This window comes from Cervus elaphus, chromosome 4 (genome assembly GCF_910594005.1).
Source record: "Cervus elaphus chromosome 4, mCerEla1.1, whole genome shotgun sequence".
In the NCBI taxonomy this organism is placed as follows: domain Eukaryota; kingdom Metazoa; phylum Chordata; class Mammalia; order Artiodactyla; family Cervidae; genus Cervus; species Cervus elaphus.
In genome coordinates this window covers 54,670,277-54,695,040 of record NC_057818.1, presented here as the reverse complement: position 1 = coordinate 54,695,040, position 24,764 = coordinate 54,670,277, and the positions used below count along the sequence as shown (strand labels likewise).

The 24,764-nt window shown below is 53.5% G+C and overlaps 2 protein-coding genes across 7 annotated transcripts in view; one reads left to right on the top strand and one right to left on the bottom strand.

Annotated features, from left to right (window-relative positions):
• Nucleotides 1-350: 350 nt before the first annotated feature.
• On the top strand, nt 351-9,478 carry BBC3 (BCL2 binding component 3). 5 transcript variants are annotated; one of them, XM_043899607.1, is made up of 4 exons: nt 351-492; nt 4,436-4,724; nt 6,158-6,348; nt 8,367-9,478. In XM_043899607.1, exons 2-4 carry the CDS (start codon nt 4,451-4,453, stop codon nt 8,481-8,483), a joined length of 582 nt encoding a protein of 193 aa, XP_043755542.1. In that variant the 5' UTR covers nt 351-492; nt 4,436-4,450; the 3' UTR covers nt 8,484-9,478. The 5 variants fall into 5 exon arrangements, with proteins under 5 accessions (XP_043755542.1, XP_043755541.1, XP_043755540.1 ...); XM_043899606.1 differs by lacking the exon at nt 351-492 and adding an exon at nt 1,562-1,699; XM_043899605.1 differs by lacking the exon at nt 351-492 and adding an exon at nt 2,197-2,340.
• A 4,246-nt stretch (nt 9,479-13,724) lies between these two features.
• SAE1 (SUMO1 activating enzyme subunit 1) overlaps nt 13,725-24,764 on the bottom strand; it is a 61,581-nt gene continuing 50,541 nt past the window's right edge. Inside the window, exons 7-9 of one of the 2 annotated variants that reach the window (XM_043899602.1) lie at nt 23,584-23,728; nt 18,346-18,415; nt 13,725-14,682 (exon numbers count right to left, since the gene is read on the bottom strand). In XM_043899602.1, coding sequence (XP_043755537.1) covers nt 14,590-14,682; nt 18,346-18,415; nt 23,584-23,728 — 308 coding nt within the window. In that variant the 3' untranslated portion in view covers nt 13,725-14,589. The remainder of the gene's footprint in view (nt 14,683-18,345; nt 18,416-23,583; nt 23,729-24,764) is intronic. The other variant, XM_043899604.1, reaches the window with a different exon arrangement.

Below are 24,764 nucleotides of genomic sequence, written 5' to 3'. Positions count from 1 at the left end.
GAAAGGAAGCAGAGAGGGAGGGTGAACTGGTCCCCAGTATTTGAAGGAGGGAGATCACACGTGAGACCTGCATTCTCTGCTCTTGGGAAATCGAAGCATCTGGCCACACTTGAGAACCTGGACAAGCCCCTCTCTGCTGGGTATTCAGAGGCCACTTGCCCTCTGATGACGCCGTGGGGTTTGGGGTGTGATGCAAGGGGAATGGAGGGTGCAGAGGAGACAGAGCCCCAGAGCTTTAGACACCACCTCGCGTCACCACATCAGAGTGGGGGAAGGAGTGACGAAGGGAGACTGAGAAAGGAAAGGGAACTGAAAGGCAGAAAACCCCGGGTGAGAGCCACTGCAGAGGCTGCCCGGGCATGTCCCGTGCCAGCTGCCTGGGGCTTTCTTCTCCCTCTGGGTCCCTCACCAGATTCGTGGTGAGTGCAGACAGGTGCACATGCTTCTGGAGCGTGTCCCAGCAGCGGGCCAGTTAGCAGGAACCTGTCACAGGTGTGACTTTGTGACTGTCTGTTGGGGGAGTCTGTCTTTTTATGTCTGACTTGATCTGTGTCCGGGAGGGTCAATTTCTTGACAGTTTTCATGTGTCAGCTATGAGTTGATGGGGGTGTGTTTGTGTGTGAGCTGCTGGGGGGGGGGGGTCCCTGTAGGTGTTTCTACATACTGTAGATCAAGCAGTGTGTCCAAGTGTCCCAGGGACAGGTGTCGTGTGTGTGTGTGTGTGTGTGTGTCCTGCTCTGCCTATCAGGAAGTTTCTGTTTGCCGACAAGCTCTTAGTGGGTGTCTGTGTGGGTCCACCACTGTGTGTTTGTGTGTTGTGGGTACCTGAACAGAGCTTGTGAACATGACTGGTTTGTGAGCCTAGGTGTGCTCAGCAGTGCGGGTGTTTGGGCAACTTCTGTGTCTCTGACACAGAGTCCCAGTGAGACTGTTAGGAAGTCGTGTTATGTATGTATTTGTGCCTGAATGGGTGAGTGCCCCGTCAGTGCGTGAGTTTGTGCGTCCACACCCCTGTCCAGGGAGTGGATCTGGCGTGTCTGCGAGTGGGCTTGGCCCCGTGGCCCTGACGCACGTGGCTTTGTGTACCCTGGAGCGCCAGGCGGTCAGCCTGCACACACGTCTCGGGGTGTGTGTCTGTGGGTTCCAGTCACTGTGTCAGTGTGTCAGTGTGTGCGTGTCCAGCTGTCCCGCCCGTCCGGAAGCCCGATTGGCGCGCCTCCGCCCCCAGGCCCAAGCCTTGCCCCGCCCCCGGCTGCAGGGAAACCCCCCGCGCCGAGGTAGGGGGCGCGGCGCGCGCCTGCAAGTCCCGACTTGTCCGCGGCGGGCGGGCGGGCGGGCCGGGCCGTGGCGTCACTCGGGGGCGGGGCGTGGGACCCGCCAGGCGGGGGCGGGGCGGGGCGGGGCGGCCGCCGAGCGGGCCCGGGATCCGCCGGGCGGCCTGAGACGCGGCGCGAGCCACATGCGAGCGGGCGCCTGGCGGCGGCGGCAGCAACAGCGACAGCAGCGGCAGCGGCAGCAATAGCAGTGACCAGGACGCGGACGCGCCTGCGGTTCGAGGAGCAGCTGCGGCAGCAACAGCAACAGCCACTGCAGTTAGAGCGGCAGCAGCCGCAACGAGCGGCGCTCGGCGGGCGCGCCCTCCTGAAGGAAGCCGCCCGCCCCCCATCGCCATCCCCTCCGGCGTGTTCATGCCCCCGGGGTGAGTGTGCGCACCCCGAATCCCCGCCAGCCGCGATTGGCCAGGCCGGGTGGGCTCCCTGGAGGAGGTGGCGGGAGTGCACTCGGAGAGACAGTGCGGGGGGAGGGCGCGCTGCGTCGCTACATCGGGCTCCCCTCTCTCCCTGCCCTCCCCACCCTCCACGAGGCTGGGGTCCCTGGGCGGGAGGCACTGAGGGTCCAAGAGCGCAGGTGCCTCCGCGGTCTGGCGGGTTTGTTTACAAACAATGGGGTGCGGGCTCGGCAGCGCCCCCTGGCGGCCAGTGCGGGCCCGGGGAAGTAAGTCGCCCCGGACTGCCCCGGCCCCTGCCCTGCAGTCCCGGAGGGGCGGGGGGTGGGGGTGGGGGGGACGGCGTGGAGGGGCGGCCACACCCCGGGCGCGCGCCCGCTGGGGGCGGCGACAGGGGGCGGCTCGCGGGCCGAGGAGTCTGCGGCTCCTGCGGGCGGGGGCTGCGCCCCAGCAACAGCCGGTTATTGGCCCCGCGCTCGCCTGGCGGGCGGGGCGGGCGCACGTGGCGGCGGCGGCGGCGTGGTGGGGGGGACTATGACAGCGCAGGGGGGCGTCTGGGCCCGCCGTGGGAGCGCGCGTGTGCGGGGTGGTGGATCTGCAGGTGTCTCGCCTGGGTGTGTGCGCGTGTCTGGCTCCGAGTTTGTGCTGGGGTCTGCAGGGAGTGGTTGTGCCAGTCCCGGGGCGTGTTGGGGCTGTGGCCCCGTCGGGGTGTGCGGCGCCGTCCCCGTGTGTCTGTGTGAGGGGGTTCTCTCCGTGTGTGCTGCGGCGCCTGAGGGCTGGGCGCTGTGTTGATGTGTGGTGTACTTGTGTGTGTTCTCTCTGAGAGTTGTCTCTGTGTGCTGTTTGGGGGTGAGTCTGTGGCTCCCGGTTGCCTGCTTGCACTGTGGTGTGTGTGTGCGTTGCCTGAGTGAGCTGTTTGTGTGTTTACGTGTGCATCTTGCCCAACGGGCTGTGTTTGTGAGTGCTTGTGGGTCTCGTCTGTGTGGACTGTGTCTGTGTCTATCTCCAGGGCATCTGGCTCAGCTCAGCGTTTGCGGATGTCTATTTTCTGTCCAGGTGTCTGTGTGAGTTCTGCGTTGTGTGTGTGTGTGTGTGTGTGTGTGTGTGTGTGTGTGTGGTGGGGGGTTGTCTCAGTCTGTGTTTGGCTTGTGTGTCTGGGATCCGTGTCTGGGAATTGAGGAGCTAGGCTCTGTGGGGTCTCGGCAGAGCAGTCCGTAGGTGCTGCTGGCAGCCTCTTGTACAGGGATGTGTCTGAGCCCGTGTGTGTGTGTGTGTGTGTGTGTGTGTGTGTGTGTGAGAGAGAGAGAGAGAGAGAGAGACAGAGTGCGTGTGTTGAGTCTGAGGGGCTTGTCTCTGTGATCGGCTGGCTCATGTGTCATGTGGGCTGCGTGTGTGTAGTGTTTATGTCAGTCACGTGAGACCAGTGTTTTCTGAGGGTGCTTTAGGTGTGCGCCCTGCCAGGCCAGTGTGGGATTAGCTGTAGTGTGTGTGCGCGCGCGCGCGCGTGTCCAGGGCTGACAGTTGGTAATGGTGTTTGGAGGTTGGGGGAGGAGGGTGGGTTGATGTCTGCTGTCCGTGTTGTTGCTGGCATGTGGCGATTCATCTAGATCTGATGACATGTGTGCCTGCTTTACATGTGTCCCGGGATCTGAGAGTTGGTGACAAGTGGGTGTGTTGCAGTTGTACGGGTCCCTGTGTGTCCGTGGAGGTCTGTTTTGTGTTGATATGTGTGTGAGTCCTGAGGGGTGTAGGTCTTATCTGTTGCGGGTGCCTTACGGGGAGGGGCACGTGTGCCTGAGAAGTGACACTGCCCCAGCTGGTGTGTCTGTCTGTGCTTGTGACGGCCGCATTGTGAGTCTCTGTGGCTCCGTGGGCATATTAACAGCGGGTCAGTGGGTGAGATCCTGACAGTTCCTTCGTGTATCTGTTTTTGACATGGAGGGGCTGGGGTGTACCAGCCAGCATGCAATGTGTGGATAGCTGTTCCGTGGTCTGTGTGTATGTGTGTGTGTGTGTCCTGGGACCTTCTCAGTGTTTTGGGGTACAAATAGGAGGCCTGGTGGGAGGTCGGGCGGGCCAGTCCTGCGTGAGCCCTGTGTGTGTGTGTTGTGTACCCTCCACATACACCCCCTCTTGGTCCTGTGTGAGTCCTGGTGTTTGTTGTGTGAGCAGTCGCAGTGCCTGGCTGCCCTCCGTGTGTGTGTATATGTGTGTGTGTCTGTGTGTGTGTGCGCGCGCGCGCGCGCTCGCACACCCATTGCTATGTTCCAAAAGTTAACCCTGCCAGCCCAGGCCCTGTGTGAGTCCCAGGTTGGGTGACTTTGTGTTGGGGGGCTGTCAGCCCTTAAACTCACACTGCTGACAGGCCCACAAGTCTGGGACCTGCATGAGCCCCTGTCCTTGCTGGGAGAACCATCCTGTGCCTCCGCGTCCCTGGTCGCTCCTGTATGCCGGTCACCATGTTCAGGGGAGGCTCTCTGGGTTGGCTGGGCCTGGGGTCAGCCCTGGGACGGGGGTGTCTGAGGGCCCATCACACACACCTATAGCCCGCTCCATCACAGCTGTGTGTCCTGGACCCTGGTGGGCTGCCCCAGCCCACCATGCAGGCAGAAGTGGGGCGCCCTGTGTACCCCGCGTGGGGTGGGTACCTCGTGGGGCTCCCCCTGCACTACCCCGCTGCTGACCGCACCCCTCTGCCCTGTCCCGCAGGCCCCAGGGAGCGCCATGGCCCGAGCACGCCAGGAGGGCAGCTCCCCGGAGCCCGTAGAGGGCCTGGCCCGCGACGGCCCGCGCCCCTTCCCGCTCAGCCGCCTGGTGCCCTCGGCGGTGTCCTGCGGCCTCTGCGAACCCGGCCTGCCTGCTGCCCCGGCCGCCCCCGCCCTGTTGCCCGCCGCCTACCTCTGCGCCCCCACCGCCCCGCCCGCCGTCACCGCCGCCCTGGGGGCCCCCCGCTGGCCTGGGGGTCCCCGCAGCCGGCCCCGAGGCCCACGACCCGACGGTGAGTGCCTGCCCCGCACCCGAGATGCCGGGAGCTGGGAAAAGAGAGACCCCGAGGAACCCGGGAAAGGGGAGTGAGTCGGGGGAGGTGGCGAGCCGGCCGGGCCACGGGAGGGTGTGGCCAGTGTGGTCTTTGTGTTGCAAGAAGCAGGAAGACGGAGTGGGAGGTTGGGGGGTGGGGGGAGGCCGACTGGGAAGTCCCTCCTGGAATCGGACTGCAGTCCGCGAGCTGCAGCCCACGGCCTTTTCCGGGCCCCGGGCAACAGCTGTTTTCCAGCCCCCCACCCTCTCCAGGTCTGGGTCCCCGGAGCCCCTAGAGGACTGCAGCTGGAGAAAGTGTGGGCAGAGGGGACTGTCACTTCAGGACTTCGGGGAGGGGTCGAGGGTGGCCTGGTGCCTTTATCTGCATCTCTTTGCCCAGGGCCCGCCCTCTCTGCAGTCGGAGAGGAGGAAGGAGGGGGAGGGGCCATTGTCTAGGGGAAAGGGTGGGGGGGGCGGGTCTTGGGGAGGGAAGGGTTAAAGGTCCCCTGCCTGCTGGGCTGTTAACTCCGTGGTGTCCGGCCGGTCCGTTCGGTGGCAAGGGAGAGGTTGTCCCCGCTCCCCTCCCCACCTGTCCCCGGAACCTGGAGAGGTCAGGAGAGGGCAGACTTTCCTGGCCAGCGGAGGCAGGAGGAGACCCGGTTCCTAGACCAGAGTCACAGGCATGGAAACTGAGGCCCTGAGGTTAGTTCTCAGGGATCCCTCAAGCCAGGACCCGGCGTGACAGAGGGAGGAAGAGACGTCAGAGGAACGCAGAAAGTGCGCGGGGACATCCCGCATCCAAGCCTCCAGGCTCACAGGGGGCCACGGGCCGGCCTTCTGGTTTACAGACCTTTGCCACATCCGGGGGTGTGGCCTCACTGTGGTTGGACACTAGAGGGCAGGAGATCCGAGGCTTGTGACTCGGGGTGTAGTCAGTCCCCGTATCCCTGTGTGACCTTGGGCCACTTCCTAGGGGGAGCCTCAGTTTCCCTGTCGGTTGAGTAGAGCAGTCAAAATTTGGCAATCGTTTTGCAAGCAGCCTGGCCGGCCACGGTCCATGGGGTCTCAAAAAGAGTCGGACACGACTGAGCGACCTAAACATCAACAAACAACTTTGGTAGGACAAGAGGAAGCACTTCCAGACTAACATGGGGAGTGGGGTGGTAACTGGCTAGACAGGTGAGCCCAGGAAGGCCTCCGCAGGACTTCTTTTTTCCCTCGGGGAGTAGAGGTAAGAAATCTAGCTCTTAAGAGGGCTGGCAAAGTGGCATCGCTCGAGATGAGGTGGGGATCCGAAGAGAAGTGAGGCGACGGGAAAAGGGAGAAGCAAGTCCTAGCCAGCCGGCCCTCCTCCGGGCCACTGCAGGGCCTTAGAGGGGTGGTGGGTGTGACCCCGGCCCCGGCTTTTCCCAGGTCCTCAGCCTTCACTCTCGCCCGCGGAGCAGCACCTGGAATCGCCAGTGCCGAGCGCCCCGGGGGCCCTGGCGGGCGGCCCCACCCAAGCGGCCCCGGGAGTCCGGGGGGAGGAGGAGCAGTGGGCCCGAGAGATCGGGGCCCAGCTGCGGCGGATGGCGGACGACCTCAACGCGCTGTACGAGCGGCGGGTGAGTGCTGGGGGAGGGGTAGACGGCAGGTGGGACTTCCCGCCGGGGAGGGGGCTGCGGCGGCCCAGCCAGATGTGCAGCAGCTGCTGCCCTGCGCGGCGGGGTCGCGCCGGGGACAGGCAGCTGGGAGGGGCGGCGCGGTCGCCGAGCCGCCGCCGAAGGGCCAGTGCCGCGGCCGGCACGGCTCGGGCGAGGGCCGGGGCCGGGGTCGGAGCGTCCGCGAGCACCGCTGCGTGCCCGGGGCCCGCGGCCGCGGGGACTGAGGGCGGCGCTCGGCGGAGCGGCTCATATATCCCGGGCTATTTATAGCCGATGAGTCAGCAGCGGCGGCGCAGCCGCGCCCGCCCCTCCCACCCGCCCGCGCGGCGGCTGCGGCGGCTGCGGCGGCGGCAGCGGCGCGCCACCCCGCTTCCCGGGGGGCTGGGGGCGGGGCCTGGAGCTCCGCCCCGCCGGAGGCCCCGCCCCCCGGGGCGCGCGGCCAGGCCTCTCATTACAACCAGATACTTGAAGCCTGAGGCGGTGGAACGGAGAATAACAGACACCCGGGCGCCCACCACCCTGCTCTGTCCAACCTGAACATTACAGCCACACTGCTTGCTTATTCGAGGAAAAAAACAAAAACCGGATGTTGCGAAGCCCCTTGACCCTCTACCCCTCCCCGCTTTCAAAGGAAACCTCAGAGATTGGCTTGTCCCCTTGGTCCGCGGGTGGTGATTCTTTTACAACACATTCACCAGGCCACAAACAATACTTAGGACTGCGAGGCGTTTCAGACTTAATAAACGTGATCTGGTGTGTTCCTCTCAAAGCTGCTCCCTCCCCCTCAGTGTTATGCTTGAGATACATCCACGTGGGCAAGGGAGCTTCAGTTCATTCATTTTCACGCCACATCGAATAGCATTCGATTGGATCACCATGTAGTATCCGTCTTCATTTTCTCATTGGTGGGTATTTAGGATATTCCAGAAGTGTCTCAAATTTTTTAATGTAATTTACTTTTATTGTTATTTCTTTTGGCTCTTCCAAAAAATGCATATCTCCAGGCACACACATGTGTCTCCACAGTAGATACCTGGGTGGTCTGCTGGCCCCTAGCCTTGATAAATGATAGTTGGCTTGCTCAGCAAGGTGACTGTGCCAAGTGGCACACCACAGTGGGACGGTGGCATTTCTGCCAATCTCATGTGCCCCTTGGTCACCTTCTCCTGGCTGGAAAATTCGGTGGGGACTGAGGCAGAGACAAACTGGTACCAGGCAGCCCACCCCCAGGCACCCATGAAGATCATTAGCATGGTTGATCTGATCTTCTTGTTCGCATCTGTAAAATGGGTTTCTTCTTCCCATCTGGTGGGGATGAGATTAGTTCCTTGGCACAGGACCTAGGCCTTCACTCAGCACAGAGAGTGGAGAGAACTGTAGCTCTCCATAAGTATTGAATATTGTTGATTTTTATTGGAGGGCAGCCTTTTCTTCTATCTAGCTTCCTTCATTCCCGCTTTCCTAGCATTGTGGAACTGAGATGGTCCCAGAGGCTGCCCCCAGCCTTCATCCTGCCACTCGGGAAAGGGCTGGGGGTTCACTTGGCCCAAACATATTTTTGTACAGCTTCAGCACAGAATAGTTCCCAGTTCCTGCAGAAAGTGTTCTAGAATCGCTGAGACAGGAGGGCTGTCTGCTCCCTTCTGTGTGTCTCATCAGCTTTCAATGGGAGGGCAGGTGGGCTGCGGTCCAGCCTACCCCTCAAGCCCGGGTGACTTCGGTCGGTGACTGTCTTCATCTGGAGACTAGGGACCAGGAGTCTGCTGATATGCACAGGTCCTATGCTGAGGGCCTCATCCACATCGTCTCCCTCCTAGCCTCTTCCAGGCCAGGAGATGACCCAATGAACTAATAACAGGATAGCCGTCAGTGGGTTGGTGGAGGGACTGTGCCTACCTCCTCGCTGCCCTTGAACCTGACCCCCTTGCGCACCCCACCCCGTCGTCTCTAGCCTAACTTCCTCTCTGCTCCCTTCCCAGAGACAAGAGGAGCAGCAGCGACACCGCCCCTCGCCCTGGAGAGTCCTGTACAATCTCATCATGGGACTCCTGCCCTTCCCCGGGGGCCGCGGAGCCCCCGAGGTGGAGCCCAATTAGGTGCCTGTACCCGCCCGGTGGACGTCACGGACTCGGGGGGGCAGGACCCTCCCAACTCCTGACGCCCTGGCCAGCGCGGGGGACTCTTTCTGCACCATGTAGCATACTGGACTACAGCCCTGCCCAACCCAGGGGCGGGCCAGGGCAGCCACTCCCGACCCAGCCCCGGCCTAGCCCCGGGGAGCACTGATGGAGACGTGGACTCCTGGGCCCCTGGCTGAGGGGCCAGGGGAGAGAGGGCTGACGGACTTGGCGTCTGAAGGCGGCGGGGACCGAGGGGGCAGGGCCTGAGCTGCTCCCCTCTGCCACCCACCACCATCTCAGGAAAGGCTGCTGGTGCTGGCTGCCCATTCCAGCTGCAGCGGTGACACTGGGGGGCGGGGGTCTCTCCCCCCAGCGCTCCTTCACTTTGGGCCTGGCCTCAGGCCCCTGGTGCTTCCCCCCCTCCTCCCGGGGAGGGGGCCCATGAAGAGCAAATGAGCCAAACGTGACCACTAGCCTCCTGGAGCCAGAGAGTGGGGTGTGTCCTGATGGGTGCCCCGGCCCAGTGCCCAGCCATCTTCCCTGAGCCAGCCGGCAGGTGGTGGGCATGCCTGCCTCACCTTCATCTGGGGGTGGCCAGGAGGGGCCCAGACTGTGAATCCTGTGCTCTGCCCGCGACCACCCCCCGCTCCCCCCCATCAATCCCATTGCATAGGTTTAGAGAGAGCACGTGTGACCACTGGCATTCATTTGGGGGGTGGGATATTTTGGCGGAAGCCGCCCCAGCCTTAGTCCCCAGGGCGAAGCGCTGGGGGGAGACGGGGAGTCAGGGAGGGGGGGAAAATCTCAGAAGAGGGAGGAGTCTGGGAGCGGGGAGGGATGGCCCAGCCTGTAAAATACTGTATATTCGCTGCTGTAGATACCGGAATGAATTTTCTGTACATGTTTGGTTAATTTTTTTTGTACATGATTTTTGTATGTTTCCTTTTCAATAAAATCAGATTGGAACAGTGGATACTCTTGTCAGCTGTCCTTCCCCGCGGTGGGGCCTGGGCCCAGCCTCTGACCCTCGTCTGGGAGGAGGTGGCGGGCGGGGGGGGGGGGCAGTGCCTGGAGCACCCTGGGGTGTCTGTCGCTCTGGTTAAAGGATGTCTCTGAGACATTGTGGGAGACCAATCTTCATGCACCCCTTCTGGGCTCCCACTAAAAGCTAAGCCCTGAGAAGACAGGGCTTTTAGGGGACTTTCTCACTTTATTCCTATTGGATAAAACATCAGGGGGCTTGAGATTCACAGAAGGAGTGAATGACCTTTAACTTACTCAGAAGTCCCACCATGAGGAGCCCCAGGGAACATGTCAACCGAGACAGACCTGGTGAGTACTGGCAGGCGGGTTCTTCACCACTAGTGCCACTTGGGAAGCCCAAGCATCCTCTAACCTAGCGTTAAAACCCTGTGTTGAAGAAACAAACAAGAAAATAACCCTGTGTTGAATTAATACAAGGGGAGGGACTTCCCTTGCTGTCCAGTGGTTAATGCTCCGCGTTCCCAATGCAGGGGGCCTGGGTTCGATCCCTGGTCAGGGAACTAGATCCCACGTACCAAAATTCCTGCATGCCACAACTAGGTACAGCCAAATTAAAAGCACAAAACTCTGTGTTGAATTAACGCAAGAAGGGGAGGGATTTCCCTGGTGGGCCAGTCGTTAGGATGCCTCACTTCCACTGCAGGGGGCCCATGTTCCTTTCCTGGTCAGGGGAACTAAGATCCCAAGGGCAAAGTGGTATGGCCACCCCCCAAAAAAGGGAAATACAAGGAGTGCTTCTACTGCTATCTTCCAGAAAACAGGGTAATGGGCCAAATGTTTCTCCTGTGGCATCTTCTGGCCCAGACAGGCTCAGACCCCAGCCAGCCTTGCCCCTCCCCCAGGTGTCCTAGTAAAGGGGCAGTTCAGAGAAAATGTTTTTTTTGGGGGCGGGGGGTGTGGTGCATGTGGACCTTCGTTTCCCAACCAGGGATCGAATGTGCACCCGCTGCAGTGGAAAAGCAGCATCCTAACCACTGGACCACCAAGGCATTCCCCACAAGTGGCTCTTCTCAAGGGGCAGGCTGAGGGAAACAGAAACGCGAACCATCATTTTGGACAGGAATTTGGCAAAACCTTGTCAAGCTGAGGATGTACCTGCCTGTGGCAATAAGTGCCTTCCGGGGTGTCTCACAAGTGGATGTTTGGGGCTTTCCTGGTGGGTCAGTGGTAAGGAATCCAGCTGCCAGTGCCGGAGACGCAGCTTCGATCCCCTGAGCTGAGAGGATCTCACATGCCACCGAGCAACTAAGCCCATGCACCTCAACTACTAAGCCAGTGCTCTGGAGCCTGGGAGCCGCAACTACTGAGCCCAGGTGCCACAGCAATTGAAGCCCGCACACCCTAGAGCCCGTGCTCCCCAAGAGAAGCCCAAGCACCGCAACTAGGAAGGAGCCCCCACTCTCCGCAAATAGAAAAGAGCCTGGGCAGCAACGAAGACCCAGCACAGCCAGAAATAAATAAAAATAGGGGACGTCCACAGGTGTCCAAGTGCTGGCGAGACACAAAGCCGCCACCTAAGTAGCAAGAGCCATCATTTTAAAGGGTAAATCAAGTCTGCTGTCACACAATAGAACAGACAGCAGTGAACTGGAATGAACTTGAAATTTATCACTATTGAATAAACAGCAGATAATGGTGAGCAGAAACAGCAAGTAGCAAAATGATGGTGGGTGGGTACTGGGTATTCCATCTTGTGCCTCTCTCTATTTCCTTCAAGCTTACACACACACAGGGCCCAAGGCCCCAAGTTTTGTTTTTTTTTTTTTGCGGGGGTCGGTGGTGAGGGATGTTGGTTGTGTCACAAGTCTTGTGGGATCCTAGTTCCCTGACCAGGGAGGGATTGAACCCAGGCCCAGTGGAAGCTGGGAGTCCTGACCACTGGACAACCAGGGAAGTCCCCTCATTGAACTACTGACCTGTTTGGATTAGGTCCTTTTCTTCTTTGTTTTCATCAGGTTTTTGTGTTTCCTCTCTCCTGCCTCCTCTTGAGATTACTTGAATACTTTCTAAGAATTCTTTTAAATGTATCTTTAGGTGTATCAGCATTTTTTAGTATTGCTCTCGGGATCACAAACATATCCTTACCTATTCGTTATCTATGGATGGTGGCATGTCACTTACAGCGCAGAGGCTCTGCCAACACACAGCCCCGCTCACCGTCTTCTCCCCAACATTTCATGCTGTAGTCGTCATACGGAGCATATCAACACCCCTTACAAATGCCCACAAGTATTAACTTTTAAAAAAATATGTATTTACTCGGCTGTGCCAGGTCTTAGCTGCGGCTTGCAGGATTTAGTTCTCTGACTAGGGATGAAACCCAGGCCCCCCTGCAGGGAAGTCCTTAGACATGTATTTTTTTGCTTTAGACAGTCAGAAATAAAAGGAAAAAAAAAAAAATTTTTTTTTCTCTATTTACCCGACTTGGGTGGGTGAGGCTGCTGCCTTATCTGTGATATGGGTACAACAGTATCTACCCCCAAGGTTGCTGTGAGGATTCAAGCAATTTAGCTGAAGTCTAATTATTTTGAAAGGTATCAGGTGGGTAGTGTGAGGACTTCAGCTATTATCACACTCTTTTTGACTGCCAACTAAAACATAAACTTACATTTCCCCACCTGTACAGGGACAAGTAGGGGACGCCTCAATAGATGGACATTTATACTTACCAATAAAATGCAAGAAACTGACAAAAAGGGTCTGCAGCGCAGAGGGAAATCATGGAATGTAGGGCTGTGATGGGCCAAAAGTTTGTGTTTGAATTTTGGCTGCACTGGGTTCTCCCTGCTGTGCACCAGCTTCCTCCAATTGCAGCTCAGGGGCTCTAGAATTCGGGCTCAGTAGTTGCGGCACTCCAGCATAGCTGCTCCGTGGCGTGTAGGGTCTTCCTGGACCAGGGATCAAATCCAGGTTGCCTGCATTGGCAGGTGGATCCTTAACGTCTAGGACAAGGCTTTTTTGAGTAGCACCTGTTCACTAGAATGTTCAACCACTGAGAACCTGAGTTTGGTTATTAAGCATACCAGAGACAAGAGAAGTGGGGTATGGAGTGGAGAGGCCTGGCAGAACCATTTCATTTGCTAACTTCAGCACCTCCTCCACCAAACATACGCTACCTTCACAGACAGGATCCCCCTTCCTGAGGTGTTTGAACCCACAGGATAATCACTGTGGACTTCCTGGAGACTTAGGGAAATTCATTCTTAAGATAACACCAACTTGTAATATGGAAAAATATGAAATCTGAAAGCAAGGAGAATTAAGCCTTTTTCTTGTCCAGGGCTGGAAGTTTCCAGCACCACCCTCCAGATTCCCTAAGGGTCATGGTCATTTCGGGGTCAATCTCGGCCATTATAGGTATAGGGGTGGAAAAGTTTGAAAAGTTGCAGAGAAGATTCTAAGACAGTTTTGTTTTTAATCCATCCAGACCTGCCTGCTCCCCCTTGTGACCAAGGCCCCACATTGCAAAATAAAGGGTGTAATTAGCTCAGATTGTCCAAGACCCTGTGAGATTTTTGCAAGGCTCCCCTGATTTAACACTACCAAGGCCCAGAAAAGGGCTGCTCCAGAAAGAGAGCCTAGCCTCACCTCAGGCGGGGGCAGAGAGAACCAGGAGGGGGGAGAATTGAGTCCCTCCTCCCAGAGGAGATCCATGCTTTTCTTTTCTCACTGACATCAACAGGGCTGAAATAGAGAAGCTGATTTATTCATCTAACCAGCCAATTTACATATGGGGAGAAAGCCAAGTGTGGGTGAGGAACACATTCCAGGTGGAACGCACGCTCGCGTCGCTGAGTCAAGATACCCTTTGGCACTCTAGCAACTGCTCTGACCCGTCCAGCTGTGGGACTTGGGGCATTTTACTTTGGTCTCACTTAACTGCTATGAGATCACTGCTCACTTTTACTCCTTTCCCACTATTATTACAATTGCTGTCACTGCGAACAGCCACTACTTAACGAAATTATTTGACAAGAAGACTCAAGCTTCTATATGCTTTAGAATATGAGCATACTAACTTCTGCTGCATTGTTTAAAAAAACAGTGGCAGGAATGGTGACGGAGGGGAGGGCCTTGGTGTCGTGTTCAAGCATCCAGATACACTTTCAGGTTTAAACAGGCCATTGCTCCCTGTCAGAGGAAGAAGTTTCTCACGTGGAAGAAAAACAAATCTTAAAGCAAATAACTTTATTTCTATCATTCCTTTTTGAAGAACCAAAGAAACATAGAAAATATAAAAAACACACAAACAGCTGCGATTCAGGGGGGTAACAAGAAGGACCGACACAGCCCTTCAATGCGACAGCCTGCAGCGCGATCGCCTGCATCTGTGAGGGGCTCTGCTGGAAGACAGGCCGGCTCCCTGTCCCACCTCAAAGCCAAAGAGTCAGGCTCCCCAGGGGTGGGACCCGGGAATCTGCCTTTTTAAACAAGCATTCCCATTAATATTCCACTGGCAAGGCCTCACCCTAATACCCAAGAAGATTTGGTAATACTTCCTCTCTTTCAAAATCCAGGCTGGAACTCAACTAATCCTAGACTAAACTCAAGAGCAGCACACCGATGCCGCCTGTTGCTTCTCAGAGCTTCAGACTTTGGTGGACACACACTCCGCCCGCCATGTTTTTGGCTGTCTAAGGGCACCTGTCTGCACTTGAAACTGTGGTTCCGCTGTGTGGTTTCATGGCCCCGGGAGTTATTCCCCACCTGAAGTCACGCTCCTCTCTGTGTGACATCAGGTGGGGACTGAGGACAAGAAGGTGGCAAGAGGCTCCTAGGCAACAAAGTGTGCTGGTTCCTGGCTGGGGACTTTCAGGAACTGACCATGCAGGAGAGCTGGGAGGAGACCATCAGGACCCAGGCCCTTGCTTAGCAGCCACTGGTGCTTCACAGCCTCGCGGCTCGCAGGAAATGGTTGGTACTGGTTCAGTGACTTGGTTTTTCCCTCGCGTGGAGAGGGCTTCATGGGGGAGGGGAGGGGATCCATCGCACAAGGGCACCGTGCGGTCAGCAACTCTGGGGCCGCGGAGTCTCGGGTTCACTTGGGGCCCAGGCACTCCACAATCCCATTCCCCTTCATGCCATCGAAGAAGAAGAAGTTGTTGTGAGGGGGGTCCCTCTGAGACAGGGCCTGCAGAGGGAAACAAGAAGAAGGTTCAGCTCAAGTGCTTAAAAGGGGATATGAGGGAGAAAAGAGAATAGATCCCTGAACTGAGAGCTTCTCAAAGCAACAAGGAAACCGGTTCTCGAAAGAGGCTGACTTTGCTCCCCAGGGGCTATTTGGCCATGTCAGGAAACAGTTTTGATTGTAACTGTCCTGTCCCTGCACTCTGTCCCCTACCAGCTGTGCGCCCTTGAGCAGACCATTTAGCCTCTCAGACCTTTACATTCCCCACGTAAAATGAAAATAACAACTGTTTTATCCTGGGGATTAAGAAAGATGCTTTACCTTCAGTATCTAAAACAATGCTTAACTCAGAGAAGCACCAATGGCAAATGGCAGTAACAATTATTTATGAATATTCCACTGAGAAAGGCAGTGATTCATTCTGACCCATCTGAGAACACAGCCTCTGTCACCTGGGGGGACACTTCCAGGGGAAGGCAGTGCTGCTGGCCTCCACAGGACACACCAGGGTGGGTGTCCAGAGGGCCTGGAAGATGCTAGTCGGCCATGGAAATGGTCATCATTTCGTGGGGTTAACAGAAGGTCACAGCACTGTTAAGAGATGGAGTGACAGTCCCTGGGATTACATGCTGGACCATGAGTGACCTGTGTGGACTGGGGAAAGGTCCAGAGGTAACAGTGAGTTTTCTAAGACATTCTCAACCCAAGAAGGGTTACCGTTTAAAGAAGAGGACATCACCCACACAGAGGCGCAACCTGCCAAGGTGCCCGGGAGCTGCGTGCAGTCACTCAGGCAGGCCTGCCTTTACAACGCTGGGCCCTGAGCCTCTCCTCCTTGAACTGAGCGCCAATTCCAGTCCTCATTTGTAAAACGGAGACGATTATACCTATTCTAAGTGCTTATTCCGGAACGAACTGTTCTTCTGGGAAGAAGGTGTTGACCTGAGGTCAGAGGGTAGCTTCTCTGAGCTTGCATATGAAAACGCAAATAAATGGCCCCAGCCTATTACGGATCCTGGTGAGTATGAAACGCGATCCAGCTTGTAACATGCCAGCCACAGAGTAGATTCTCAATAAATGGGAGCTGCTACTGCTTGAACAGGAGGTCCTTTCCCAATATTTGGGGGCCCCAGGCACTCAGCCATGTGGAAGGGCACACAGGTGGATCCCAGACGCAAGAGCCCACAGGAGATAACACAACACGTTTTCACACGAAGCCTGGTAAGGCTGCTGCTATCAACTCTCAATTCTAGCGCTGTAGGCGGGGAGACTGCCCACGAACAGAGAGAGAGAGAGAAAGAATGATTAAACCCAAGAAAGCAGGATGAGACAGAGGACAGGGCTAGAATGTGTGGTGTCTGGAAAGATACAAGGAAGGAGGGAAACAGATGATTCCAAGGGAACAGACTCACCCCCATCTCCTGATGTTTACGTTTTACCGTGGTCAGATGGTCCCACCAGGGAGAAGGGGGAGGTCTGCCACCCTCAGATGGCAGGCCTTTACTGCCAGCTGGCCGAAGCTGGAACGGTGTTAAGTGAGGGGGAGTGGCAGGGACAAGACAGCAGGGCACGGGGTGAACATGGGGCAAAAGGTAAAGTGCTTCCCGAAGGGGGAAGGGGGAGATTCCAAACACGCCCAGCAACCAAGAATGCAGAGTGCTCTGGCTATCTGGGACAAACAGAAACAAGATGCGGGCAACAGCTGTCCCCGGCAGGCAGGAAGGAGGGGGCGCCCTGGAGGTTGGAATTGGGATGCGGAGAAGCCCCTGCACACACTGGGGTCAAGACCACCTGCCCAACCCACCACCTCCATCCCACCCAAGAAAGTCAGGGAGCAGCGTCTCAGTGGGATGCATGGAGGTGAGGCTGAGGGCGCCCAAGATCTGCTGGCCCAGCGGTGAAGAGCACGGGCCCAGAAGCCGGACGGCATGAGCTTGAGTCCTGGCTTCATCGCTGCTCTGCATCTCAGTGCAGGGACAGCAGTGGTTCCTACCTCACGCATTGTTGTGACGATCAAATGAGTCTATCAAGTTGAGAACAGTCTCCAAGCAGTGGGTGCAGAATGGGCTTTCAACAAATGCTATCTAGCGACTTCCCTGATGGTCTAGTGGTGGGGAATCGATCTGCCAATGCACGGAACACACGTTTGATCCTAGGTCTGGGAACATTCCACGCACCGAGGGACAATTAAGCCCGTGCACCACAACTACGGAACCCACGTGCCCTTGAGAAGCCACCACAGTGAGCAGTCCGTGCACAACTGGAGAGTAGCCCCCACTCTCTGCAACCAGAGAAAGCCCTCTGGCAGCAATAAGGACGCAGAATGGTCAAAAAAAGAAAAAAAAAAATCCTAGAGAAAACTATGTTTAAAATAAATAAGTGTTATCTATGCTCTCATCATTGTATGATACAAAAACATATTAGGTTCCCACTCTACCCTTGCCGTTCCATCACTGTACTCTTTCCTGCCAAGACTCTCCACAGGCAGACTCAGAGTCCTTCTCAACACAGTCCTCCTGGCAGCCACTACCGACCCCCCAGACTGGGGGCCTGAGCTGAACCTTCCTACCAGGCTGGGTAGGCGGAAGCAGGAGTGAGACGGCACACGGAGCGTATGCCTCTCCTCTTCTCCCACTGTGCCTCCTACTGCCTATGCCACAGAGAATTAGATTTAGAGAAAGAATCTGATCCAGAGAGAATGATCAGGGAAGAGAGAGAGAGAAAAAAAAAAGCCTTAGGAAGATGGTGGGACCATAAAATTGAGTCAAATGCTTTTGAAGCAAGTTTGCAGAAACCAAGATGAAGCAGCAGAAGTTGGTCCATTGTTGCAAGTCCACTTCAGTGGTCAAGAATGTGCACAAGGCAAATTCATCACTTTAGGAAAATATCAAAGTCCCCTAAGAAACGAGCACATATTGAGGGGTATGCTACAGTTCTGACAACCCAAATGTTCCAGAAGAGACTTCAAAGTGCTGTTCTAGGTACTAAATACATGACCCTATGTGAAAGCTCCCCTTTCGAGAGGCAGAAGGAGACATACCTAATGTGGGCACAGGGCACCCTGGACAGAGCCTTGTGGGCTCCAGGCACAGTACTCACGCTCCTCTGGTACTGACCTCCCCTGCTCTACACTCGCCCACGGTGTGTGAAGTAACGAGAGGGAACTTTGATGCCATGGTCATGAGTGGAGGGAAACTGAAGCAGACGGGAGCAGTACAGGCTGTGGAGGCCCTTCTTTGGGCCTCGGCGTCCACCCCTTAAGTGTGAATCAGGACAGTGCCCACTTCACAGAGCTGTGAGAAGCAGAATCCGTGGCAAATGTCACAACACTAGAAGCTGGTCGGTATAGTAGGGGACGGCAGACAGCACCCCGTGGGCTCTGTGTCCAGTTCTGGGCTTATCAGCACAAAGGAGGCACTCCAAGGTCATCTGCTGAAGGCCCACGTGAATGGACTGGAGAGAAGGGGATGAAGTGGAAAAAGGGAGGAAGAAAGGGAACAGGGAGGTCAGGAGACAAGGATGAGTGTGGCCTGAGAAACCAGGCAGCTCTCTAAGACAGCTCTGTGTTCTCTGTCGGCACGTCCAAGGTCCTGGAGTGGAGGGCCAATGATCTATGCCACAGGGACTTTTTTCTTTTCTTTTCTTTTTTCCACAGGGACTTTTTACCTTCACAATCTCCTGGGCCAGGATCCCTCCAACAACTGCACACACTGGGGCCATCTCAGAGAAGCAGTACCTACAAGAGAAGACATGTGAAACGGAGCTCTGAGCAACAGGAAGGCTGGTGGAGGACATCTGGGAGAGGTCAGTGGTGGGTGGGTTTGCCTGAATGAAAACATCTCCCACCAGGAGGAGTCAATTCAGACAGCAATGCTAATACTGCCATCTAGGCGTGAAAAGTAAATCTGATCCAGGTTAGTAGGTGGCAGGGAAAGACATCTGAACCTTGGCAGGCAAGAACTGTTTTACAACTTCTTTTTTTTTTGAAGTTAAAGGATAAGACTATATCTGTGCATCCTAAAAATAAAGCCCTACAAATACCAGATGTTTCGGTGCCCCGGTCACATTCTCGCAATTCTCTTCTGCCCCACAATGGGCAGTGGGTTCGATATGCTAGTCCCAGACAAATGTCAGGAGCAGGCCTGTGTTAACACGCAGGCGGCTTGGGAAAGTCGGGGTCTGAAATTAAAGCACGGGAGCAGAGAAAAGTCTTCACTACCCACGTAGATACCAACCCTTCTGGGCCAGGAGGGAGAACCCAGAGGACAAATTTTAGCTAATACTGTCACCTGCCCCTCCCAATCATCCATCCCAGGCAGTCAAACGCTGTCTCCCACCACCTCCCTCCAGGAAGCCTGCCTCGCCAGCTCCCACCCCTGAACACAAAGGGGTTTCTGAAATGATGAGCAGATTGCGGTGCAGGCAAGTTAAACGGAAAGCTTCTCTCTGGAGCCCTACCACGGGGAGATCACTTCCAGTCTTCTTGGTTTGGTACACACCCTTCCAGACATTTTTAAAAGGGCACGTATCTAAATATATATAACTGAAAACCCAGGTCACAGCAACTACTATTCACTGCGCCCATACCTATGGGTGGATATTTAAGCTGTTGGACTCTGATCATACACCTTGCTAGAGCTGTCCAAACAGTTCCCTATGGCAACTTCCTAAATATAGAACTGCTGAGTCCTGATGCCTCCAGAAAGGCTCGACCCATTCAACTCCCACCAACTGGGCTTGGGGGTGACCATCTCCTCACCCCCAGGCTGGGACCAGCACCCCCATCTGTTAATCCACGGAGGCAACTTTTCCTCCTGCTTACCAAGGTCCTCTGAGAAACTGTAAAACCTAACAGAGAAAACTACAGCCCGAGAAACTAGTCGCCATAATTCTATTCCTCAAAGATGGTCAATTTTTTCCTTTAAAAAAATTCTCCTTTATGCTATGTGATCCCACTATACAAATTTAATGTCCTACTTTTTTTCTCTTAAAAGTATATAAAATTTAAAAAAAAAAGTGTATCATCTCAACAAAATGCCAATAAATCAAAACAGCAACATACACACGATCACTTAAACAGACACAGAAAAAGCATGGGACAAAACACAGAACCCTTTCGTGATAAACACACTCAACAACTGGGAACAGAAGGAAATTTCTTCAAACTGATAAAGGACATCTACAAAAATCCACAGCTAATATCACACTTAACGGCAAAACACTGAAATATCAGGAACAAAACAAGGATGTCTGCTATCACCACTTCTATTCAACATTGTCCTGGAGGTTCCAGCCAGGGCATTTAAGGAAGGCAGGAAAAAGAAACAAGGGGCATCCAGACTGGAAAGAAAGAAGTAATATGTCTTCACAGATGACATGATCTGGTATACAGACAATACTAAGGAAACCACAGAGAAATTATTTGAACTACTGAATTATTTGAATCAAGCTGCAGAATAAAAGATTAACATACAAAAAAAAAAATCAATCTACTTCTATACATCAGCAATGAACACCCTCAAGCAAGATGAAACTGTAGAATTCCATTTACAATAGCACCCAAAAGAATAAAATATTTAGGAATAAATTTAACAACAGATGTGTAAGACTTACTCTCTGAAGACTATTGTTGAAAGAAATAAAAGACTTAAATAAATGGAAAGATATTCCCATGTTCATGGATCAGAAGACTTAATTTTGTTAAGATGGCAATACTCTCCAAATTAATCTATACATTTAACATAATTCCTCTCAAAATTCCAGCTAACCTTTTTTGTAGAAATGGGAAAATCCACCCTAAAATTCTGCAAGAGATCCAGAATAGTCAAAATAATCTTGGAAAAGAAGAACTAAGTTGGAGAACCCACATGTCCCAATTTCAAACTTCCTACTACAAACCTCCAGTAATCAAGACAGTGTAGTATGGCACAGGACAAATTCAGTGATTTTTTCCCCCCACCTCTGGTTCATGAAATGAGTAATTTTAATCTTCTTTTAAAATTATTTTAAAAACAAAAAAATTTTGACCACACCGCCCAGCATATGGGATCCTGTGTTTCCTGACCAGGCACTGAACCCGCGCCCCCAGAAGTGGTGAAGTGCAGTCTTAACCACTGAACCGCCAGGGAAGTCCCTATTTTAAAAAAATTTTTATACAATTTAAAGGTCATTTTCCATTTACAGTTATTAAAAATATTGGCTATATTTCCCGTGTTACACAGTGCATCCTTGGGCCTATGTTATATCCCATCCTCTGTGCCTCCCACTTCCCCTCATTTTCATCTTTGGATTCATTCCATACTATGTTTTTTTCCATAATATGTCTATTATCTCTGAAATTAAGGACCAGTAAGTTCACCAAAGGACATATACTACATTCCAATTCCACTTCAACAAGATGCCCACAACAGTCAAATTCATCGAGAAAGAAAGACGCTGCAAGGGGCTGGGGACACACAATGGGAGGTCAGTGTTCAACGGGGACAGAGGTTCACTTTGGGATGAGGACAAAGTTCGGAGACGGTACCAGTGACAGGCGACAACAGTGTGAATGGACTTAATGCCACTGTTCTGTCCATTTAAGGGTGGCTAAAATGGTACAATTTATGTTGTGTGCATTTTACCATAATGCAACAATTTAACAGCACAAGTTATGTTACATATATACATTATGAATGTTTGTCATAGATGTTTATAACAGTGAGAAACTACAAATAACTTAAGTACCCACCAAGCAGTTAATGGTTAAATAAAAACCATACAGTAGACAATGAAACATCAGGCAGTACAGTGAGGTTACGGATCTTTACTTGTGACACAAACAGGTCCATGAGATGCTGGAAAAGGAAGGCTGTCGTATGAAGTGTGATCATTTTGGTATTTAAAAAGAGAAGACACATGAGTAAATACACATACAGATGTCTGAGAAGCTAAAGCCCCAAATTAAACCCCAAGCCAGCAGTGGGTTCTCACTGGGAGGGGCTATGGGAGATCCTTTTCTTCCCTTTTCTATTTTCTGGCAATGAGCATCTGTTACCTTCATAATCAGAAAAGCAACTGAGCCCTCTGAAGAGAATAAACAGCCTGACATGAAGGACAGGACAAGCGGATCACAGGCAGATGAGGGAAACGGAGACCTGGGCACAGCTTTCCCTCCTCAAGTGAGCACACCCTGCTCGGAGCTGGCGGTGGGCACTTTGTGTGGGCAGCTCAGCTGCCAGACGGCGGCTCGATTCCCCACCGCACCCCCAGCGCATCTCCTCTAGCCTTATCTGCACTGGCCATGGCCGGCCGTCGAGAGGCCATCAAACACCTCTCACTTAAAGGACAACAGAGAGGGAGCGCCTGAGCATGGGAGAGCATAGACATGAGGGCATAGACACAGGAGAGCCGTTTCTGCAAAGAGGGCTGGGAGGGTGGGGGGAATACAACACTCTGTGGAGAGGAAACCAGCCAGCAGTGAGACAGGCTGTTAGCAGTGAGGCTGTGGTTCTTTCCTTCTGGGAAGCGGGGGCTCTGCCACTGGCTGGCGATGCCCAGGCAGGCCATTCATCACTCTCAACACCCAAATCGGTCACTCGGCTGCATGCTCATGGCCTGGCACTGGCACTGGGGGTGCTCGCTGGCCCGGCTGGGACTGCAGAAGCCGGACCTGTGGGAACCTGTTCCCCGTGGGCCATCCCCTGGGACAAGGACCCCATCCCAAGCGATGGTGTCATTAGCCCCTGAACTCCCTACCGGTGCCAACTTACAAGAGAGCCTGGTATCCAGGTGCCTCTTTCTGGCTGAGGGCTTGGCAGGCGAGTCAAAGCCCCACTGCTGGTCTTAAATTGGCCAAGGCTTGTCAGTGTCTAAGTGAGGTCCCCAGACATGAGTGCACAAGGAAAAGACTAGGGAAGGATGGGACCACCATTCACTTTCTTGCTGAATAGGAACCAAGGTACTAGGCTGTCCCCAGGGATCAGTGGTGTGGGGAAATCTTGGTCAGCTACTTACTAAAATCTTGGACATGTGCCTGCATCTTTCTGAGCCTCAGTTAACTCACGGGGAAACAATAACACACCCTTCAAGGACTACTGTAACAACCATATGGCTGCACTGGTAGGCAGTGAAAGCCTTCACCACGCTGTGCTGTGGTGTAATGTACACTGTACATTATCAGCTGTGTAACCTCAGGCTGGTGACTGGACTTCTCTGAGCTCTAACTCAGCCTCCCCTCTCCTATATAATGGGATCTTGTCAAGAGAGGGCACATACACAAAGCAGCTACCACAGTGCCTGGTACTCTAATAGCCGCTCAGTAGATTGTAGCCATCATTATTGCTGCTACAAGCGGGGTACAGCAAGGCAGCTTATATGGTCCCCTCAAAGACATAGAGAGAGAGTGGAAGTAAGCAAATGATCCCAAAACTGTCTGGGAGGAATTCCTGACTTAGTCTCCCTTTGGACTTCACCAATCAAACCCAAAACTTGCCTGTGTATAAGAACAAAGGACTGGTCCCTGAGGCTGAAAGCATCGCAGTGCCCAGGGGCGAAGACACTGGGAACAAGGATGGCATTGCGGCTGAGGGTATAAACTGATGGGTCATCAGCGGAGGGCAAGGGCAGTATCTACCAAATAATAAACCCATCCATCTGACCTGCCACTCCCTTGACCCTGCAGTTATATCTGAACACATACAAGGTCACCTCCATTTTCTCTGAACACATATAAGGTCACCTCCATTTTTCATATACTGTTGTTATAGAGTGTGTGTGTGTGTGTGTGTGTGTGTGTGTGTGTGTGTGTGTGTGTGTGTGTGTGTGTGTGTGTGTGTGTGTGTGTGTGTGTGTGCGCGCGCGCGCGCGCGCTGAACACAGACATTTATCAATCTAAACTCAATTGTGATAAATATTCAGACCAACCTGACAAAGTCTTCAGGAAGCAGGTCAGGATTGACACCCAGGGCATCGAGCACATCGTTTCGTATCTGGAGCAATAACTCAGAATCTTCCCCAAAGGTATCAGAACTAGGATCTCTTCCTTTATCTGTGCGAAACTTCAGGAGCACTGGGAAAGGAAGAAGGCAGGTTAAAAAAGCAAGTCTTTTCACAACTGAAGAGAAAATATTTGAAAATGATGTGATCAAAAAGGTCTTAATTTCCAAAACATACAAAGAGCTCATAGAACTCAAATGGGCAGAAGACCTGAATGAACATCTCTCCAAAGAAGACATATATGTGGCTGACAGGCTCATGAAAAGGTGCCCAATGTCACTAACCAACAGAGAAATGCAAATCAAAACTACAATGAGGTAGGTACCACCTCACACTGGTCAGAATGGCCCTCAATTAAAAAAAAAAAATCCACAAATAATAAATGCTGGAGAGGCTACAGAGAAAAGGGAATCCTCGGTACACTGCTGGTGGAAATGTAAATTGGTGCAGCCACTATGGCAAACAGTACAGAGGTTCCTCAAACAAAAAAAAAAAAAAGAAAAGAAAAAAGAGTTGCCATATATATATATATAAAAAAAGAGCTGCCATATGATCCAGCAATCCACTCCTGGGCATATATATCTGGACGAAACTACAATTCAAAAAGACACATGCACCCCTATGTTCACAGCAGCACTACTCACAATCGCCAAGACATGAAACAACCTGAACGTCCATCGACAGATGACTGGATACAGAAGACGTGGTGTGTACATATACAATGGAGTGTTGATTCAGCCATAAAATAGAATAAAATAAAGCCATTTGCAGCAACATGGATGGACCTAGAGATTATCATACTAAGTGAAGTAAGTCAAAAACAGAAAGGTTTTCTCTAAGTGAAGTAAGTCAAAAAGAGAAAGACTTATATGTGGAATCTAAAATATGACACAAATGAACTTATCTATGAAACAGTAATAGACTCACAGACCCAGAGAACGGACTTGTGGTTGCTAAAGGGGCAGGACAGATTGAGAGTTTGGGATTAGCAGATGTAAGCTATTATATATAGAATGGAATAACGACAAGATCCTAAGGTATAGCTCAGGAACTATAGTCAATAACCTGTGATAAAGCACAGTGGAAAAGAATGTCTGTATATGTGAATC